General features: G+C 39.4%; 1 protein-coding gene across 13 annotated transcripts in view; it reads right to left on the bottom strand.

Annotated features, from left to right (window-relative positions):
• The window catches only part of PBRM1 (polybromo 1), a 68,810-nt gene continuing 48,799 nt past the window's right edge, over positions 1–20,011 (bottom strand). For 6 of the 13 annotated variants that reach the window (XM_080386294.1, XM_080386295.1, XM_080386296.1 and 3 more), the window contains 6 exons: positions 19,653–19,863; positions 15,676–15,877; positions 7,488–7,643; positions 4,962–5,032; positions 3,515–3,731; positions 1–3,197 (listed from right to left, as the gene is read on the bottom strand). In XM_080386294.1, coding sequence (XP_080242420.1) covers positions 3,025–3,197; positions 3,515–3,731; positions 4,962–5,032; positions 7,488–7,643; positions 15,676–15,877; positions 19,653–19,863 — 1,030 coding nt within the window. In that variant the 3' untranslated portion in view covers positions 1–3,024. Of the gene's footprint in view, positions 3,198–3,514; positions 3,732–4,961; positions 5,033–7,487; positions 7,644–7,673; positions 11,608–15,675; positions 15,878–18,517; positions 18,833–19,652; positions 19,864–20,011 lie in introns of those variants that run through there. The other 7 variants (XM_080386298.1, XM_080386292.1, XM_080386299.1 and 4 more) reach the window with 5 other exon arrangements.

The raw sequence follows: 20,011 nt of genomic DNA, 5'->3' as shown, positions 1-20,011 counted from the left end.
CACTTTGCAAACTATTTTTATTCAAATTAAAAAGACTCAGGTAAACAAAGTGATGGTACATACATGTTATAAACCTGGTTAGCAGCTTAACCTTCAGGAGTACAAGAGCTAATGAAAAGCCAAGCATGGATTAACCAGGTCCGAAAACATACACTGAAAAAAAAGTCACCAACATCAACGTTTTGAATTTTTACACAAACAGTAAATTTTCTCATGGAAGGGAAGGACTGAAGAAGAAAACAAATAATTATTAGTCATCTCCAACTGGTTTATGAAAATACCGGTCCTAGATTAAACTATTTTCCACTCTCACAGAAGCCAACCATCTCCCATACATACTTTTTAGTTTAATATGAAAGTTTTCTTTACGCCAGTACAATGAATGGCAGTGGAAAACAAATGAGGGGTTCAAACACCCACAAAGAGAGAGAGACAGACAGATACGTCTTCTTTTCTTCTTTTTTTTTTTTCTTTTTTTTTTTTTTTTTTTTTTTAACCAGAGTCGGAAAACAGTTTCTTTTGCTGGTTTTGAATTCTAGACTGTAGCCATTATATCCTAAATTTCACTGCAATTGACTGAAATGCCTCCAATATAGAGACATGATTTTAAAATAAATAAACAAAGCTTACAATAATTGATTAGGGCCAGCCCAGTGGCTTAGTGGTAGTGCTCTGCACTGCCTTGCGGGAGGACCCAGGTTTTGTTTGCACTTCCAATCTCTTGCTCCTGGGCCGAGAAGAGCAGTGTAAGTAGGGCTTCAGCTGCTCAGGCAGGAGAGAGCCAGTGCTGCAAGTCTGCTCATCACTGACCTTCAGATAAATTAAACATCTGAGTTATACAGGCTCCAAAGGGAGTCCCATCCAGTCCTCAAAAGAAAATAAATAAAACAATAACTTAACTAAAGTCCATCCCAGGTTCTTTGGTGTAATTTTTGTTCATGCTGAGAAGTAGGAGAATCTGGTGGTGTATTAGTACAATCCATGATAGTTCCAAATACTCAAAAACTAGGGTTTGCTGCCTGATTCACTTCAGCGTCCCATCTTTGTGGCTAAAAATTGCAAAGCCTCTGGCAATTTGAACACATTTTAAGATGACACTGTATATATGGGGGTAGTTTAAGACTATTCAGTTTCTACTTCATCAAATAAAACTGATCATTTACAAAGGCCAGTAAGGAATTTCTGTACCGCAGGTGTGCTACTTGTACAGTCCAAAATCGTAATTTCCCTATATGTTGCTTAGCTCCATTTTCTTCATATCCATTGCACATTTGACTTAAACTGTCCTTAAGTGCCTACTTGTAATTACATGGGTTTCTGTGCAATGACTGGAGGATTGCAATAGGAGAGGGAGAGGAATTAGCCAATAAAATTAAATAACAGTTTATACTTGCACATGTCACTTCCCTCATCAGTATTAATTACATCAGCAAAACAAAATCCAACGTATCCAGTATTTGAAGGAAAATATTTAACCCTCTGCCAAATACACTGAAATGAAAAGGTTCTGTACTATTAAGACTTTAAAAACCATTTCCACATGATGAACATCTCTAACAGTAAGATGATGTGTACCAGTAAATCAGTTCTTTTGGACTGAGTTGCAACGACCACACTCCTGCCAACGATTTTTTCAACTTAACATAGCTTTCTCAGTTACTTGATGCAATCTAAAAGTATTAATTATTTTTCTAAAATTAAATACATGAAAGGATTTACCTTTAAAGAAACAACTCTGCGGTCCAAAAGGTTGGTTAGTTAGGAGGACAGGCAAGTCTTTAGCAGAATGCAGCCACAACCCTGAAATTTGGCAAGAGTCTATACCTACCTTACATAGCAAAAAAACCCCCAAACAAACAAACAAACAAAAAAAAAACCAAAAAAGGAAAAAAAAAAAAAGAAAAAGAAACCCCCCAAACCCTCTGAAGACTGCAATGCAGAAATTCTATTTCTCCAATGTACTCTGTATGCTGAACTCATACATACCATACATTTAAATGTCAAAATTTTTCTCAAATTTTGCATTGCTAAACTTTAAGGTGAATCAATACACTAAAAGAAAGCATACAAAAATGTCTTACGATACCCAACCATTAACAGAATATGTGTGAATTTAAAAACATCATGTTACTTCACTAAGAAAACTACACCAACTCCCTTCTCCTCTAACTTACCTTCCAAGACCTGAACTGGTTTGAAGTTCTGCATGCCTTTTCCACATGCAGACAGAATTGCTTAGGGAGGAAACTTCCCCCTCCCACTGCTCGGTGTTGGGGACATCGCAGAACCCCCAAAGCAGGCCATGGTACATGAAACATTTCACCTTCTAAGGGCATGCCAGCACATGTATTCTGTTACTAATTTAGGATCACAATGGCCCTGGCTACACAATTAAATAACTGGACAGGACTGGACAACATCAGCAGTCAAGACACCCTCGTCCCATCCACACTAGTACTTCCACGATTGCTGTGGCCCACTCAGCTGCCTTGGTATCGACTTGAAATGTCATTTTCCCTAGTGTCAATCACAGCTTACCTTCAGCTTCTTTTAAGAGATCCTCCCTGTTCACATCCAAGAGAGATTTCTGCCAGAAGTGGCTAGCACACACAAGCACATGTACACACATCCTTCTAAGATGTAAACTACGACTAATTTCATATTCCACTGTATCAATCTGAACTTTTTCTTTTTTTCTTCTTTTATATAAAAACAATGGCATCAGATTCTCAGCAACAAAGTATAAGAAAGATGAATCCTTGACTACACTTAACCAATTATGAAATTGCCTTTCAAACAAAGGAAACATATGCAAAAATCCGTGTATTTGATAAAGTCAACTTAATATAACAAAAAGTGAAATATGCTTATTAAAAGTGTCCTTATATAAAAATGGTCTTGCAATGTACAGTAAAATGCAATACAAATTATTGTTGATTATCTCTTCCCACCCAGTAACTAAAACAGCTATTGTTCCACAAAACTCCTTATATGCCGGTATCAAAGAAAGAAGCAATTATGCGACTAAACATTTTCTATGTTGTATGCCTGACGGATGTTAAGGGTGTCTCGTAGCATCAAGTCTCGCAGACGCCATAATGCATCGGCCATTGTGCTATGAGCCCCTTTACTTTTCAACCAGTGTGAAGGGAGTCGGCTCTCTTGTTCTTTTGATAAGTGGACATCTCGTCTTCGTGCTAGAAGGTCAAGAAATGGTCTTGTTATCTACTGGCTTTGATATTCACCACAATTTCTCTAGAAAAAGGCAAATATAATTCTACGGTACAACTTTTACCCTAGTAATTTAGCACATACGATTCTTGGATTTACGCATCGATGGAATTAGCCTGCTGATAACATATATACTCCTAGTCTGTTTCTAACAATTACTTGCGCGTGTACATTTTATTAAGTAAGCAGACTTATTCAGCATTTTCTAGAAAAGCAAAAAATATTAAGGGTTACAAAGAAGTGTGTTCTGTCTGGAAAAATCCCACTGTATCAAAAGCCTTACCTGCAAGGGTCTGGTCCCACTTGCTAATACTATTTGATTCAGCACTAAGCCCCTCAATATATTTCAGGTAGGCTTCAGAATGAAGAAGCCTCTGTGTCTTTGGTGGAGGGGAGACGAACATGGGAGTTGTGGGCTGCTGCATAACCGGCTGACTTGCTGGGCTCTGGCCGGGATACGGAGGGGGTGCCTGCTGTCCCGGCGGGCCAAGGATTCCCATCTGCAATGACAAAGCAACGGACAGGTCACATCTGGGGGAACTGCAGGGTAGCTGCTTTGCATCTGTGCATCAGGTCACCCTTGCACAACGGAGCTTCAAAAGAGGTTTATGAGCAAAGGCATTATGAAACATCCCTGCAAAACATTCACTTCAGCCAGGGCTATCCATTGGGGTCACCGAGATGCACAGAGAAAGTGCAAACAAACCACTCGTATCTAGCAGACAACACTGTTCATAATCTATGTAAAGATGCTCTAATTACCAACCATTTTTCCTCTCTCCTCTTAACCTAAATTACTCCTTTTGCCTCCTTTTTCTTTCATGCTTTCTCTAATTTGATCAGAAACTGTGTGGTCTGTAAAGTGCAGGGTTTATCTCTAAAACTTCTAATCCAAATTGACCCTGATCCTTGGCTGTCTGGGATACTTGCACAGAATAAATGCTAATTACTGTCAGGCAAAAATTGCAGGCAGGCCACAAAAACCCATAAAATCACAGTCACACAGAAGAATTCCCATCACTGTGATTAAGTAGCAGTACTGAGAACTCTTAGCACAGATATCCTGTGGTCTGGAATAACTCGATGCCATGACATATACACTTTACTACTTTCTCACTCAACTTCTGGTTTTCTTTACACCCTCTAGTAAAAAATCACATTTCTCTTTATGATGCAAAAATTTAGTCAACAAAATTGGAAATGTACTGAACACTTCCTCTGCATCTATCACTGAGAAGGAACATCTGGTCATCATTGTTATCCAAACTCACAAATTATGAACTGCCAATAAACATTTGCTTCATCAGTTTGTGAAATACGGGAGTAAACAACAAGGGAGTTTTTACCCACCCATCAACAGCTGAGAAAGCAAACAGCATCCTCTCTGCATCACCAAAGCATGCAAAACCTAAATTATCAGCAGTTTAACACTGTGTTGAAATGACTCAGTTTAGTAGAAGGAAAAGGAAACAAAACACTGTCTTGCTTATACTGCACAGGTTATCCCACTGGACAGAACCTCATTAATTCCTCTAATAACAATTTGACCAACAAATACAGACATACACTCTTAGCATAAGATATTAACTGGTTCTAAATACATTGGTGTACATATGGTTTGTGTTCTGCCTGGGAAAGGCTATGTCCATCCCGACATGCTTTCACTGAGATGTGGTTCAAATGCTAATTCAGAGCCTTAGAGCCTCATAAATAATGCAAAAATGACTCACCTGCTGTCCAAAAGGACTTGCTCCAGGTGCTGGAGTGCCTACCATGGGGGACACATTTTGGCCTATAACACCTATATTCCAAAATATAAAATAATTAGTCTTATTCCAGAGCAGTGACAAATACCTCTTTGGTCTTCTACAGTAAGAAGTTATACTTTGATATCATTGCTCACTTTAAGCAGACGTACGACATTCAAATACCCCCCACTCCCCCAATAAAAAAAAAACACTTTAGAAATTTCTGAATGAAAAAAAAAACAAACCCAAAAAAAACCAACAAAACCCCCCAACATGACAACCACCAAGCATTGATAAGTGGCCTGTTGAATTAATTTAATTAAAGAAATGCAAAGTGAATAATTTTTGGTTTTCAGGTTGGTTTTTTTTCCACGTTACTTAGCAATTGCCTAACTAAATCTTTTAATTTATAACACACATCTTTAGCTTGACAGGATCTTCCTGGAATCCTTTAAGAAAGGAAATGCTGATTTGCTTTAGCAACATTTAACATTTCCTTGTGTTCAGTTTTATAAAATGCATTCACATCTGGAGAAAATCAAAGCCATTGCACAAGCTCTGTTAGATCTCACTAATATGAAACTCAATTTGTAGGTTAAGCTTAAATAGTCTTATACAAAAGACTGATGAATATTTTAAACACATTTCAAAAAAATAAAACCTGCTAGATTTTCTCAAACATATTGAGACTTTTCCCTATTGTACAGAGTGCAGCAGAAAACACCCATGTCAGTGTTATATACAATAAGTTACAAATCTAAATGAGAGTCACGCAGTTCCTGATATTTTACATACAGATGCTTTGGTGTGAAAAAATGAAAGTTATGTGAGCTGCTGCTTTTCTTTCTGTTTATGCCACTTCTCATATTCATTCACTGGAAAAGCTGCAAACTAACTGTGCTTTTCCTGAGGGTTTAATTTGCATGCAGATTTCTGTATCAGTGATGAAAAGACGTGCTACTGCATTTTGCTCACTAAAGCATATTTCAAATGCATTTTCCATTTCATCACAGCCCCATTTTAAATGCATCTGTACTAACAGCAAGACAGAAGTTGGCAAAAACACTGACGATTATAGGTTGTGGAATATGGCAGATTTTGGTTTTGGTACAAAGTGAGGAGGTCTGGATGAGGGCACCCTCACCTTTCCAGCATCAGAGCATGGCTTCACCCCTAGCCCACCCTGCTCAATTTAGCACCACTTCACGTGTGGTTCTGCATTCCCAGGCATTATTTTTCCCCTAATCCACATCCTCGCAGTTTTAAACACCATCCATAACAGCCCACTTCTCTAGTGGGAAAATCTCCTCAAAGAAATGCATTGTCCTGGATTCACCTCCCAAACATTTGTATTGGCTGGTATGTGCTGAATGTCACTGCCTTGGTGAGTCGGAGCCAGGCTCACAGACACACAGCTGTTTTCCTACTTGCTCTGTGTGACATTATGACAAATCTTACACACCTGCGAAGCTGCAAGCTGCACACCTAATACTGCTGGACTTTAAAAATACAACAAGCAAACAAAAAAAACCCCCACCACAACCCAAAACAATTTACATACAGATGAAAATCTTAATAGCGTTTCCAATAAACACAGTTGCAAGTGGGGTAGGGGGAGGCAAATGAGACCACTTCCGTCCACAGCTTGTTTAACTGCTGAACATATGGGATGCACATCTTTTAAATAGGCACAGGAGTTATCAGAGGTAAAAACTGAAAGGATCAGCAGAAAACAGGGTCAGAGGCAGATGAAAATTCTTCCCCATAAAGAGGGCACATTAATGGCATTAACACTGAAAAAATGTTTATGTTTCATTCAGCCTCACTTTTCATGGAAAGCATGGCAAAAAAATAGCAAACGTGTAGTAGACATGCTCTCAAAAATCAATTCAAAATTTGGCCAACAGTACACTGAGTTCACCTTACCCCCACACGTTTCCAGTTGCTGTTGTATCAACAAGGTTTAATCTGAACGTTATTTTATAATGACACACATCAGTGCCCCAATGGCCAAGGGGTCTTACATGACCAGGTTCATTTAAGTTCAGTCTGGCTACTGATTAATATTAACATATTGAAAAAAAGTGTTTGGTAAGGAATGAGAGCAATAAATTTCATTTATAAGCCCACTTTAAATAAGAAAAGGAAGAGTGAAAGGATGCTGTTCAAATGACATAAGGATATGAGTAGGCTGATTTCAGCTTTTCAGACCTCTGAAACTCAAGCACAATTGTCATGTTTTTTGGCTGGAGCAGAACCACTGCTGGAACAGCACTGCATTTCTCCAGTAACCGTTCCCTGCTGGTTTACTGAACATGCTGTTCTGTCAGCATCTTGCATATACCTCATACATTCAGCAGTGCATCGTGTGTGCTGCAGCTACACAAACCTGCAATGTTCAGAAACAAAAGCTATGACCAAAACAAGCTGCAGATAATTTCTGTAACAACTGGTTAAACGCCAAGTACATGAAAATGAAGTAAGAGCGAATGAGGATGACATTCTTACCGGGTGGTGGGATGCCTGGGATGCCTGGCATACCTGGCGGAAGTTGGTGGGGTGGGGGCACCCCTGGGTGAAGTGGCTGCATGCTGCCCATGCTAACAATGCCATCAACTGGGCCCTGCAAAGGTGGCAGCACCGGTGGATAGCCACTTATCATGCCTTGAAGGACACAACAAATTTCAAACATGCATCAATAACATGCAATATGATCTACACAATCATGTAGACATGCACTATCCACAAAAAAAAAAAAAAGCACCTTTAGTACAGCAAGACGATACTACAATTAGTATCTTGCAAAATAAACAAAAATTAAAAATAAAGTTATAAATATGAAACACTATACTTCTGATGAATTAGTATTTAGTGTATTTATATGTTTCTCATGGGGCAATAAATGCTGAATATTCAGATATGTTAACACAAGGAATAAATTCAGCCACAATTAAATGTTACTAACACAAGCAATTTTAATACAGCTTAAAGCTCTGCCATCTGCATACAGATTACAAACACAACACTAACTACACAAGCTTCACGTACAGCCCTGCTACGTGGGCTAGCTCAGAGAGCAAAGCCAACTGGAACAAAACCAAAACCCTGTACATTGTTCTGCAGTGCATATGCAAAATTAACACGCACAAGCCCTACAGCATTCACATACTTAAAACTAACAGCAGTGACGGGTGATTTTTATTCAATTATCTCCAGTGTGAGCTAAGAAAGTAATTCAAATTTTAAACCCGACAGCACTGGATGTGCTGGGCTGCAGTAGCTGACACTCACGGCACTAAACCAAAGTAAAAGGACTTACAAAGAGCACCTGCAGTCCCTCACAGATTTTTCACTGTCAGTGTCTTTGAGATGTCTTTATAAGAAAATCAATGATATGACAAAGATGGTATTGTGCTGCTCACAAATTTAGTTTTCTGCACGTGAGGGAAGACAATTTAGAGCTTATTCCGGTTTTGGCTCAGGTTTGCTGCTACCCATGAGGTGATACTACAGGATATAGCTGCGCTATGTTTATCAGGTCCTGAAACGTAACACGCTTGTCCTTCACCCGTTTTCTAGGCTTTTTGATTTGAATGGATGTGTTGTTAGGTAACCAAGGAAAGGGGCTGGAAAGACAACGGAAAGATGGCAGAGGACAGAAGCAGGTCTAGAGAGATGAGATAAGCCTAGAAATGCAAGATTGCTGGGGCATCTATAGCAGGTCCCAAGAAACCACCTACTGAGTTATGCCACACTCCCAGTAAGTCATAAAACAAGCTCTGAGAACGGGGATTTCTGGAATAAGATTGGCCAAAAACTCATATCAGTTCTGACTGGAAACAAAGCTGTCAGAAGCTCAGGATCGAAACAGATCAACCAGCTCCAAAATAAAAGCTAAATTTGTCAGTTCCTCAGGAAGGGTTACAAAGGTAAGAAACCTGAAATTCCAAAAGCCTTATATGCAGGAAACGACGAGAAAAACAAAGAAGTGATCTCCCTCAAATCTTCAGTTTCCACAGGACACCTAGATTGACATTTACTAAATAGGTCTTAGGTACCTATTGCAAATACCTGGAAGCTCATCTGTACCTCTTTATTAACAGAGTGAAATCCATATTTCTAATGGAAAAAGTAAGAGAAGAAAAATAACAAAAGCATCCCTAGCATAAGGGGCTTTCACTGTAGCCACCGCCCGGTACTTCCAGCGCACCCCGAACTGTAACCACATCTTCAATGTATTTACATACACTTTTGAAGCTTTAAAACAAACAAACAAAAAAAGCTCCAATGAAACAAACCCATATTTATCAATCATGAAAGCTCATTTCTACGTTTCCAAATAAAATACTCATTCAACAACTGGCTGCGTTAATAGTTATTGTCAAATCTCCGTGAGTAGTCAGTTCCTGTAGCTCATCACAAGGTTATAAGAGCAGCCACTTTCACACCCCATATATGAGTTACCACTTTGATTTTAAACTAGTAAACATGGGCAAACTATCTCCAGCTCCCACAGATGTGATTTATGAAGTCAAATTACTTGTTCTCTCATTTTATTATTATAACAATGTAAGACTAAATAAACTTTCCTAATGCATAAATTTGCAAGTACCTAGAGTGCTGCATGCTAAGATAAATGCATCTCAGAAGGCATCCAGACTTTTTGGACCCATGGGCCATAAAGAAGTTCCATGAACTTCCGTGATGGAGAAGTTCTCTGAACTAGAGAAGAGCAATGAAATGATGGAGGAGGATGTAAAAGAGGTCTCAACAGAATAAGATACCTCTAAGTCAGACTTGCGGAAACCAAAAGATGAAAGACTGTGTTTTTCAAATGGGCCACAAAAACAGAAAGAGTGTAAAAAGATCCACTCGATCATCTACTTTAAGGAAGTATTTCACAATGCCAAAGTGAAGAGACTTGAATGTCTAACTGCTCAAATAAGATGATGGTCTTAAATACAGCTTGGCTTTTGAGGAGGCTGCCACAGGAAGTGAGCACGTGTAGTTTGCAGAATGCACATTTTTGGAAAAGTTTTAAGAAAGTGTTAATAGTAAGTATTACTGCCCATCAACACCTGCCTCCAAAAAATTAGAAAACTGACTCAATGCCAAAAAACCAAGAATCAAACCAAGAAAACACAACCACAAGAGGATGACATTTCTACACACTCTAGATTGAAGTAGATTACTCACAAAAGAGAACAGCATTGGAGACTTTTTTTTATCCCTTTTTCTTAATATATGCACAGATGTGTACACACACACAGACACATACCAACTGCAAACAGTTCAGAGGAAAATTATCCAGAACAAAGTGAAAAGAACAAAAGAAAAACACAACTCAGTGTAAACAAATGCTTTGTAATCTGAAGACCATGAACCAAGTAAGGAATGTGCCTTCGATTTAAACATCCATGCAGCCTATTTACTGAAAAGGGATTTAGAGACCATGATGAAAAATGCCTCAGGCTTCAGCTTTAAATATGGCCACAGCCTGTGAGACGGAAAAGAAAAAGAAAAATGACAAAAGAATAAATGGAATAATTGGAATGCCTTAAGGTAAAAAAAACCCCAAAACTCAAAACAAAAGCCCTCCAAATACTCATTTTTACCTACTCAGCACTATTTTGACCTTGACTGAAGTAATCTGATTTTTTTAATTAGAAAAGGGGGAAGGAAAACAACCTATCAGGTCATAGCTAATTCATTTTCTCACCGATGTATGGCTGATTCCCATACAAGAATCTCCAGTGGAATCTACATCGTCTTCAGATCTGATCCTGAAAATACTTACTCCGAGCATACCCTCTATGAACTCAAGACAGATTACAACTGGTAATAACCACACACCAAACAACAGGAACCTCGTGGAAGAGTCCTCCGAGCTCAGCTCTATTCTGAAAAATCACCTCATAAAACTGGCAGTGTTGGCATCTCCTATTTGTTTCTGCAACGGCTCTAGATCCTAGCCTGCTCTGCTTACTGGTGTCTAATTGGCAATTCTGTAAAGCTTTTGCTTGGATTTAAAATCTAGTTTGGATTCTGTTTGCCTCTTACCTTCCTGACAATAAATAAATAAAAAATAATAATAAAAATCGGCTCCTACTTTACACTTCCACTGATGTTGCATGCACTAGAAGAGTATTTAGCTTGCTTTTCTCCTGCCACAGCAGGGCTAAATATGAACTCTGCAAAGCAGAATGAATAAACACGACTGCACACACAGAACAGGACTACCGCACAAGGAGGACCCTTCTTCCCTGCATTTGCAACAGGCTACTCACTACTGGAGCAAGTAACGTGGGACTACCAGGCTACCGCTGGCGTTATGTATATAATGAAGAAAGACTGAAGAGGCTGAGCTTTTTCTTCTGTAAGAACAAAGTGACCCAAGAGAGTGTTCAGAGTTATGAAGGGGGTTGATATAGTGGATGAGGAAAAAATGGTCATAGCTCCTACGTTTTACCTGCAACGGGTGTCAACTGCTGATTGAGCATTCCCATTGGTGTTGGTGGCGGCACCACCCCCATAAGAGCCCCGACAGGAGTGCCTGCCCGGGGGGAGGAATTCTGCTGCTGTGCTGCTCGCTCTCTCTCCTGCTGCTCAGCAACTTTAGCTGCCCGCTCTGTAAAAGTATTTTAGATTTTCAGTTCTGTTTTGTAACCCAGAATTTCAAAATATTATCTGTTCATTAAAAAGGACTAGTCAAACACTGGCATAGTTTAGTCAAATATAAAGTAGAACAGATGAATCTTTTTATACAGTATATGATTTGATTTCATGTGGCTGCAGCTAAGACTTTTAGAGAACCTTTCATGAAAAATATTCCACAAAGTTTTATCTCTTTCTAAAAAAAAAATAAAAATAAAAATAAAAATAAATAATAAAATAAAAATTTTAAAAGTCAAAGAACAAATTTGATAATAACACCAGTGTTACCAACATGAAGCAGCAGTCCAGCATTAGGCTCAGTCCGCACTAGGAAAACATGGCAAAACGTTCCCTCTGTTGACACCACTGGCTCAGCTAAACCAGTTGCAGCCAAGGCCGGCAGCAATCACGCAGATCCGCTACCAGCTGCTGCGGGAATTCTAAGCACCATGTCTACCAGACGTGCCCTAAAGTAAGACGCAAATAGCAGATAGCAGTGCCAGCCGGTGGCCCGTTCATTCTTGGGCTCCCCAGGTATTTTTACTACTGATGCAGCTGAAAAGTGGTGGCAAAGTTGGGAAGCATTTGCAAAGTTTCCCTAGTGTAGAGAGGTCCTTAGTGTTTGGAACATAACAAGCAGCAGTTTGATGAACCAAAAAGATTTTTCTCTGCCTCTTTCTGTCATTTTCCCCATTTGGCCCCCTTTGAGTTATTTTTTTTTCTTTTTTCTTTTCTTTTCTTTTTTTTTTTTTTTTTCTGAAGATGTCTAACTCACATTGTGCTGCTCACTGGAGGTCATGTGTGTCCTTTGTACGATGAATCTGGTCATTATCTCAATCAAGTTTCTCACTGTGACTGCAAGAACAAAAGATCTACTGCAGGGGAATCTGACCAGAGGACAATTTTATATTAAGGGAAGGGCAAAGGGTCATGGGAAGAAGAAAAAAACAAACCAAAACCCAAGCAAACAAAACAAGGAGATATACTGAATGCCTACTCAAGGTGCGTTGGGGCATGCAAGTTGCTGATTTGTTTACTCTGAACATTGTATCTGACTGATGCAATGAGGAACGACAAAGAATAAATGAATGCAGCATACATCTCCAGCAATTTTAATAACAGTGAATGCAGGGCTAGAAGTTCTCTTGCAGTTGGTGAAAGATGAAAACTGCCACCAAAACAGCAATCAAGGTCCTCTGTCAAACAAAGGCTAAGAAGAAGTTCATCAAAGAGATTAAGTTATGCATCCTGCCAATGTTACTCGTTTTCTCTAGTGTATGACTTCAAATGTCTATCACACATTTGTCACCTGTAGAACCTGTTTGTGCAGCTTCTAGCACTACTTCCATACACTGAAAGACCAGTTTCATTTCCAAAGGCATTTCCTTCCTTCTTGTCATTTTGGAAAGAGATGACGACGCACAGAAACTCCTAAATGTACTACAGGTAACTTACATGTGATCGAGCACAAAATACACAAGACACTTAAAGGTAGATCCTGAAGTAGAAAAATGATAATTTTCCTCTTTAAGAGCAGAGCAAGCATCTGGGGACAAGATGAAGCAGCTGTTCTGACTCTCACCTGCTTCCGGCCAGCTATAAAAAAATCGTCAGACAAAAGCAAAAGTTCTGGAGACACTCTGATGAATGAGAAATTACTGTTCAGCATCCAGCTTTATCAGACTTCAGAGTGCTGAGCTTTGAAGAAGGACCTGATGTAGGACAGCACTTGAGTTTTACCTAGCCTCTGCCCATGCCGTGAACTGCCACGGAACTAACAGATGAAACACCACTGCCAAAGGGAACTGTAGCAGGTATCTAAAAGTTAAGCCTTGAGCATTCACATAATACTCAATACTAAACCCAAATCGTTTAGGCCAAGACTTGAGATCATTCAAACAACATTTCCAATACATCTCAAGAGAGACGAAAGAGACATTCTGCTTGGAACAGAGCTTTTCCTTAAAACAGGCCTTTACTCCAATCCCATGCATTATTTTTATTTTATTTTGAGGAGTTTTCACAGTGCAGTTAGCCACGCACAACGCAGCCTGTTCTTTGCCCAGCTATTGCTGAAGAAACAACTATTATCCTGCACATACACCAAATGAAATTTTCAGTGGGTCAAAATGGATCTAAAATGCAAACTCGTTTTCACAAGAATGTGGGAAGGCACTTTTTCACTGAGGTGTCAAACGTGCCTGTTCCCTGCTTCCTGCTGCACGTCCACACTAGAGAGCACATGAATTTTGACTTGCCACAGTGGAAGGACAGGAGCTTCTTTCCTTTCACACATGCTAAGCAAACACAGTTTGGACGCTTTGTAACCCCATCCCAATCCCTCAAAATCAAATAAAAGTAAGTCTAGTTCTGGGCAGACACCAAGCCAGAGAAACTGCAACCCAAAACGCAAAAGCTTTGGAAAATTTGAGAAACAGGATTAAAATGGAAGTGCAGAGGCAATCATTAACACAGCGGACAGACACTGTCGCTACCGCTACATTACAGCTGTGTCTTCCTGCAGAAGTGCAAGACGTCAAGCTGCTCTAAGCTAGGAAGCGATGACATGCTAGCCATCCTACTGCTTAAGAACTAGGCTGTAAGGAGGGGTCTGTCAATAAAAAGATACCATGTTCACCTAGAAGGGTGTAAAAGGAAACTACAACAGGAAAAAAGTAAGGCCATAGTAATTTCACAAAGAAAGAACATTACCATTCCTCTTCACAGCACTTGCAAAGGAAACTTGCACATAGCCAAGTGGTGCTATATTACCCTCCAGAACTGCAAAGAGGTACTACTGCAAATTCAGAAAGGATTGAGGCGGCTGAGAGTGGAAAGTGACAGCATGCAATTCTCTAGTTTGAAGATCAAAGCAGCCTTTAAGTTATGAGTATGCAGAAAACCTATCGAATCTCATTTTTAGAAAAAACAAAGGTATAACTTAATTGGGCAATAACTTTCCAGGGTGTTGAAATTCTCCTATCCAAAGTAGCACTGTCTTCCAATCAAACTGCAACAATTGCTTTAAAAAAAATGGGTTTAATATTGGAAGCATTGATACATTATTAACTAGTACTAACTATGGATGTTAAGCCAGTGTATTTGGGTTGGGTAAGCGCCTGCTGTTAAGGATCAATTGTGTTTTAATTTAATCAAATCAAGTTGAAACACAATGACCAACATCAGGGGGGAAGGGGGAAGGGGGAAGGGGGAAGGGGGAAGGGGGAAGGGGGAAGGGGGAAGGGGGAAGGGGGAAGGGGGAAGGGGGAAGGGGGAAGGGGGAAGGGGGAAGGGGGAAGGGGGAAGGGGGAAGGGGGAAGGGGGAAGGGGGAAGGGGGAAGGGGGAAGGGGGAAGGGGGAAGGGGGAAGGGGGAAGGGGGAAGGGGGAAGGGGGAAGGGGGAAGGGGGAAGGGGGAAGGGGGAAGGGGGAAGGGGGTCTCATGCCTATGAAATATTCCTAGGCTTACTTCAGGATATGAAATGTCTCAACAAAATCAGTTACAACAGCTAATTAATATTGACACTGAAGAACAGGTCATATTTACAGTATCGTAACAGATTCTGTATCCTTGATTTCATTCTATCAAAGCTTTTTAGGACTCTACGTACTGCTAATCGAAAGAACTTTTTCCCGCTGCGCTGTAAGCCTTCTTACCTGCTGCTACAGCTCTGAAGAGCTTCTTGTCCAAAATTCCCCCCAGTCCTCGTTTAAAGAAACTTTCATAAACCAATTTTTCCAACTGACTTCCAGCCCAGGGGCTTCATGGCCCTTTACTTCTAATTTGTCCCCATTTTTCTTGATCTTTGTTCATTTGGTTATTCGCGGCAAAGACATTTAAATTATCAGTTGTGTACTACATAACTTAAACATGCTCTTTGCTCCTCTTCAGTCATCTCTCAATATGAACTTCTCTTTAAGGTACGTCCAGAATACAAACATAAATATCTTCTTTTATTAAACCTGTCATCTGAGTAACAGTAATGAATGTGTTGAGAAAGAAAAAAAAGCAGAAAAGAGTTTAGCATCTTAGTTTTTATTTACCTTCATATTCTGCTTTCTTTGTTGCTTCCAAGTTTCTCCATTCAGTTCCTACAAGCCTGCTGAGCTCTCCAAAGGAGTAGTCTGGGTGCTGAGCTTTAATCACAGCTCTCATCTCGCTGCTAAATAAGATGTACCCACTCATGTTGATCTTCCTTTTTGATCCCTCCTTCTTGGTGCTGCCCTTAACAGACTTGGGAGTGGACTGTGAGAAAAAGCAGTTATGACCACAAGTGTAAAAAAGAGAAGCTTCTTGACATACAAAATTCAAAGCTGTAAGAAACAGTATTTTACAACATTCCTGTATTTTTCTTGAACCTAGTCCCACAAGGACCATCCAACCTTACAGCTCCTAAAGACAGACTGCATCTACTGATGCATGACAAGAGCACACACAAACACTTATGAGAAGTACACGGGGCGGGGGGAAAAATCACAATGTTTTGATGCTTTTCAACCCACCCACATGTAATGCCACCTTTATAACTGAGGCTTCAAAAAATTCTCAGTAAGACAACATAGAATGCCCACTATCAACTAAAACCATTCCAAGCGGAACAAGAGGATTAAGAAAGGCTGAGTAGCAAATAAGTGACTACTTGGAAGGCCAAAACAGAAAAAAAATAATTGTGTTATGTTACAGATTTCACCCATTGTGCTATTCAGAAATATTGTCAACACAAGTTGAGTAAAACATTTTTTTCATTATTGCACATTTCAGGGAAACGCTTCCTTATTTCCTCCTCGGCCTTTGCAACCCCCACCCTCCCTGGCTCCATCTTCCTCTTCACATCCCAAAACACTCTCGGTTTTGCCTGCCAGACCTTCCCTTCTCTCTAGTGTTCACCTTGATTACACAAGCTGCCATTTCTCCATGAAAAACCCAAAGCTCTGTTTTGCTAATCACCATTTACCTACACAGCGGGTTCACATCACAATTCTTATGTTGATAGGTAACAAAAATTCTGTTCCTTTGCTTTTCCCACTGTGGATGCTCCTGTTGAGAGCTCCTTGATGTCTTAAGTCATCAAAAACTTCAACCTATTAGATACCACTGCATTTGTCTTTTTATTTATTTATCTAACCTATTAGATACCACAATTACAATCACTTAGATCCTACAGCTGGAACTCCCTTTTTGAAGGCTCCTTCCACCTGTATTTGAAGGCACCTTCCACCTATATACCAAAACCCTCAAAACGCCCTTCTCATATGCCAAACACAAATTTATAACATCTTGAAAACTGTAATTGATTCCAAATACCTGTTGAGGAAAAAAAGGAAAGAAAAATACATGCAACTTTTCTTGCTATCTTGACATTCTGGTCACGTTACTAACTTCTTCTAATTATCACTTTGACCCTGAAGTTCAGCGGTCTTCTCTCAGCTAAAAACAAAGCTCCAGTGGTAGTAAGATGCTTACAAAAAATATATATATATCTTTCTCGTCAATTTAAGCCAGGCACTGGATAAACTGAGGTATACTTGTATGTTACTCCAAACTTCACTGGATTAATTTCCAAATGGCAACCCACCCTTAATGTTTTCAATATGAACCCAAAGACAATACTTGTCTTTTGGGGAGAAAGTCTTCTAGGTATGTCTCTAAGATGGAGGAAGTGAAGAGAACTCCATGCAGGTTCTGGGATGACACACAGGGCACGTACAACTCATCCTGGCTTCTCAGGCAAGCCCACATTGGCAGACGGAGATTTCTCAAGTCAGAAACAGGAAAAGTAATTATGTATTCGGCCTCTTACACATCTGCACTTAGCTGCAAGTTTATCAGCTGGTTTTGCCTTTATAGTGCTTGCAACATTTTCAGTAACAGTAATCTAATGTAAAAGCCTACCCATCAGTTTGGAAGGGCAAATAGGACTTTGAGAAACTGTAAGAATTCTGAATTCCGTTCTTGTATTCTCTGGTCTTTTATATATACAACCAATTCTAAATGAACAGAATCTTTTCCATTTGAGTTAGATACTGCATACTCCGTTTTAGATGTGTTTAGAGAAGAAACAAACCAGGACCCCCCTTCATCCCTTTTCTCAGCCATATTGCTTAATCAAAAAAAGGAAGTTGCACGTCTTTTTCTTTTGTAGGTTCGACTCAATTCACAGCAAAGTGCAGCAGGAGAGCATCATCCATGTATTTGTCAGGCCCCACAATACCACATATTAATTTGTCTTGAGTCCTTTTATCCTTAGATGTAGTAAGAGTTTCTTTATCAGGAGAAAAAAAAAGTTTAAAAGTTCTGGGGTTTAACAGTTGTTAAATAAAATTCTATACGTTTAAGAGAAGATGAAGCAAACACATGCCTTTTACCTAGGAGCTCTGTTTAAAAAGACACATTTCACTTGGGATATAAATAGAACAGATTATCCGAAGACGAATGTTTATGTCTGTGCTGTATGTTAAGTTATCTCTCCACTAGAGTTAAATTGTGCTCTGAATGCCAGCTCTCAGACACAATTTGCCTCTTCTTTCCAAATCACCTGTGTGAGGAATCTGCCAGGGCAGCTATCAACCTGGCTTCAAAGAGATATTATATATCAGTATTTAAATAAAACTTCTTAAGGGAACCTGAGCAAAACACAGCTATGTAGAAAGACGGAAAGCAAAGGAGATCAAAAGACAGTGAATGCTGCAGCAGGCAGTTTGTGAACATCTTTAACATCTAATAATCCCTATTTAAACTGCTTTCAGCAGCTGCCATGCTTAACAATGACGATATTTTGATTTATAAAAAGTTACCCTCCCCTTCCTAAATGGTTATATTAGTTGGCTAATACACGTAACATGCTTTCTATTTGTAATACTCTGCAAGAGTTTTCACAATACTTACAAAAATTCAGCATGTTAAAACGAGAGCAGCAATGCAACCTTGCACAGGAAAACGCATTTCATGGTCTGCCCACATGACAAAAAGTCAGAATCAAACCAAGCTTTCAATTTCATCTCTCTTTCGTGACATCCAAAGACAGTTATTTCTATCCAGGGGTCACATTCTTTCTTCCAGCTACCAATGAGGTTGAATGTAATGCAGCAGAAATCCATATAGCTGGTTACAAAAGTGTCTGAAACTCCCTCCTGGTCCCAGCAGGTCATTCCCACCGCCTCTTTAATGCTGGCATTACCTTGGATGTGGCAATGAGATAGACTGATAAAGGGTTCAAAAATTAGTGGCAAACAAACTTTCTTTATTTGGTCAGTTTCCAGATGAAGCAGTTCCTCACCCTGCTTCAAGACTCAGTTACATAAATACCAGAGCTTGTGTAAGTAACACAGCATGAGAGGGAAGGGGATCTAAAGTCCCCCCCATTTGAACAGCAGCAATAATTCACGCTGCATTGAAGCAGCATATAACCACACAATTCTTCTTTCACTTCATATTCATTTATCAGAAAATTAATACTAAAGCTTCTAGGACATCCAGTTCTTTTTTAACAAGTTCTTATTTCCAAGTAAGAATGGTAACTCAATACTAAAAAAGTGGTATTTTTTTCTCCTTTGAGGATGATGCACAGCATTTTCTAAAAATGTAGCAAACCTGTAACACCCAAATGCTAGATTTTTTTCAAAATTTAAGGAAGAGCTTACAAATGGGCATTAGTTAAATTGAAAATTACAACTAAACCCTTACATTCCAACATTACATTTAATGTACGGAACTGGTATTTCTGAACAAAGTAGGTCATAGAAAACCTACTAATCAGAAATAACACTAACATATGACACAAAAACGTACCCTAGATTTTCCTCAACTGAATGATTTGTTTTAAAAATATTTTAATGGACTTTAATATTATCACCTTGATATCATATTGGATATGCCAAAACTGCTCTGTGTAATTCCATAAACTCAAACTGAAGTATAAATCTATTCTGTGTATATGATAAAATGTTACTGTTTGTTTATTTGGGTTGGGGAAAGAATGCGGAATATAAAGGTTTAAAGGTTTCTCAAGGAAGGTCCTTACCTGTGGTGGAGTATAAGGCATTATATCCAATTCACTAGCTAACGGAGTCTGAAGCTGAGGCATAGAAGGTGTTTCCGTCATATCACCTTCCTCTTCTCCCATCTCTTCCATGTCCTCATCGCCTCCTTCCAACTCAGCAAATTTTGCTTCTAGCTGCTGAATCTTCTTTTCCAGTAGTGGAGATGGTTCCTTCTGAGGAACTATGGGTTTTCTGAAAGGTGGAGGAAGACAAAAAGCAGATGAGAATACACTCACACTTTACAAGAGACAGCATAAGTTTTTGAAGATAAACCAAATTTTTTTTCCTTTATTATTGATCAATATGGAAACAATGGTGACTCAGGATGTGCCTGTGCTTC

This window comes from Falco punctatus (assembly GCF_963210335.1).
Source record: "Falco punctatus genome assembly, chromosome: 4".
Taxonomy (NCBI): Eukaryota; Metazoa; Chordata; class Aves; order Falconiformes; family Falconidae; genus Falco; species Falco punctatus.
This window is presented reverse-complemented; position numbering and strand designations above follow the sequence as displayed.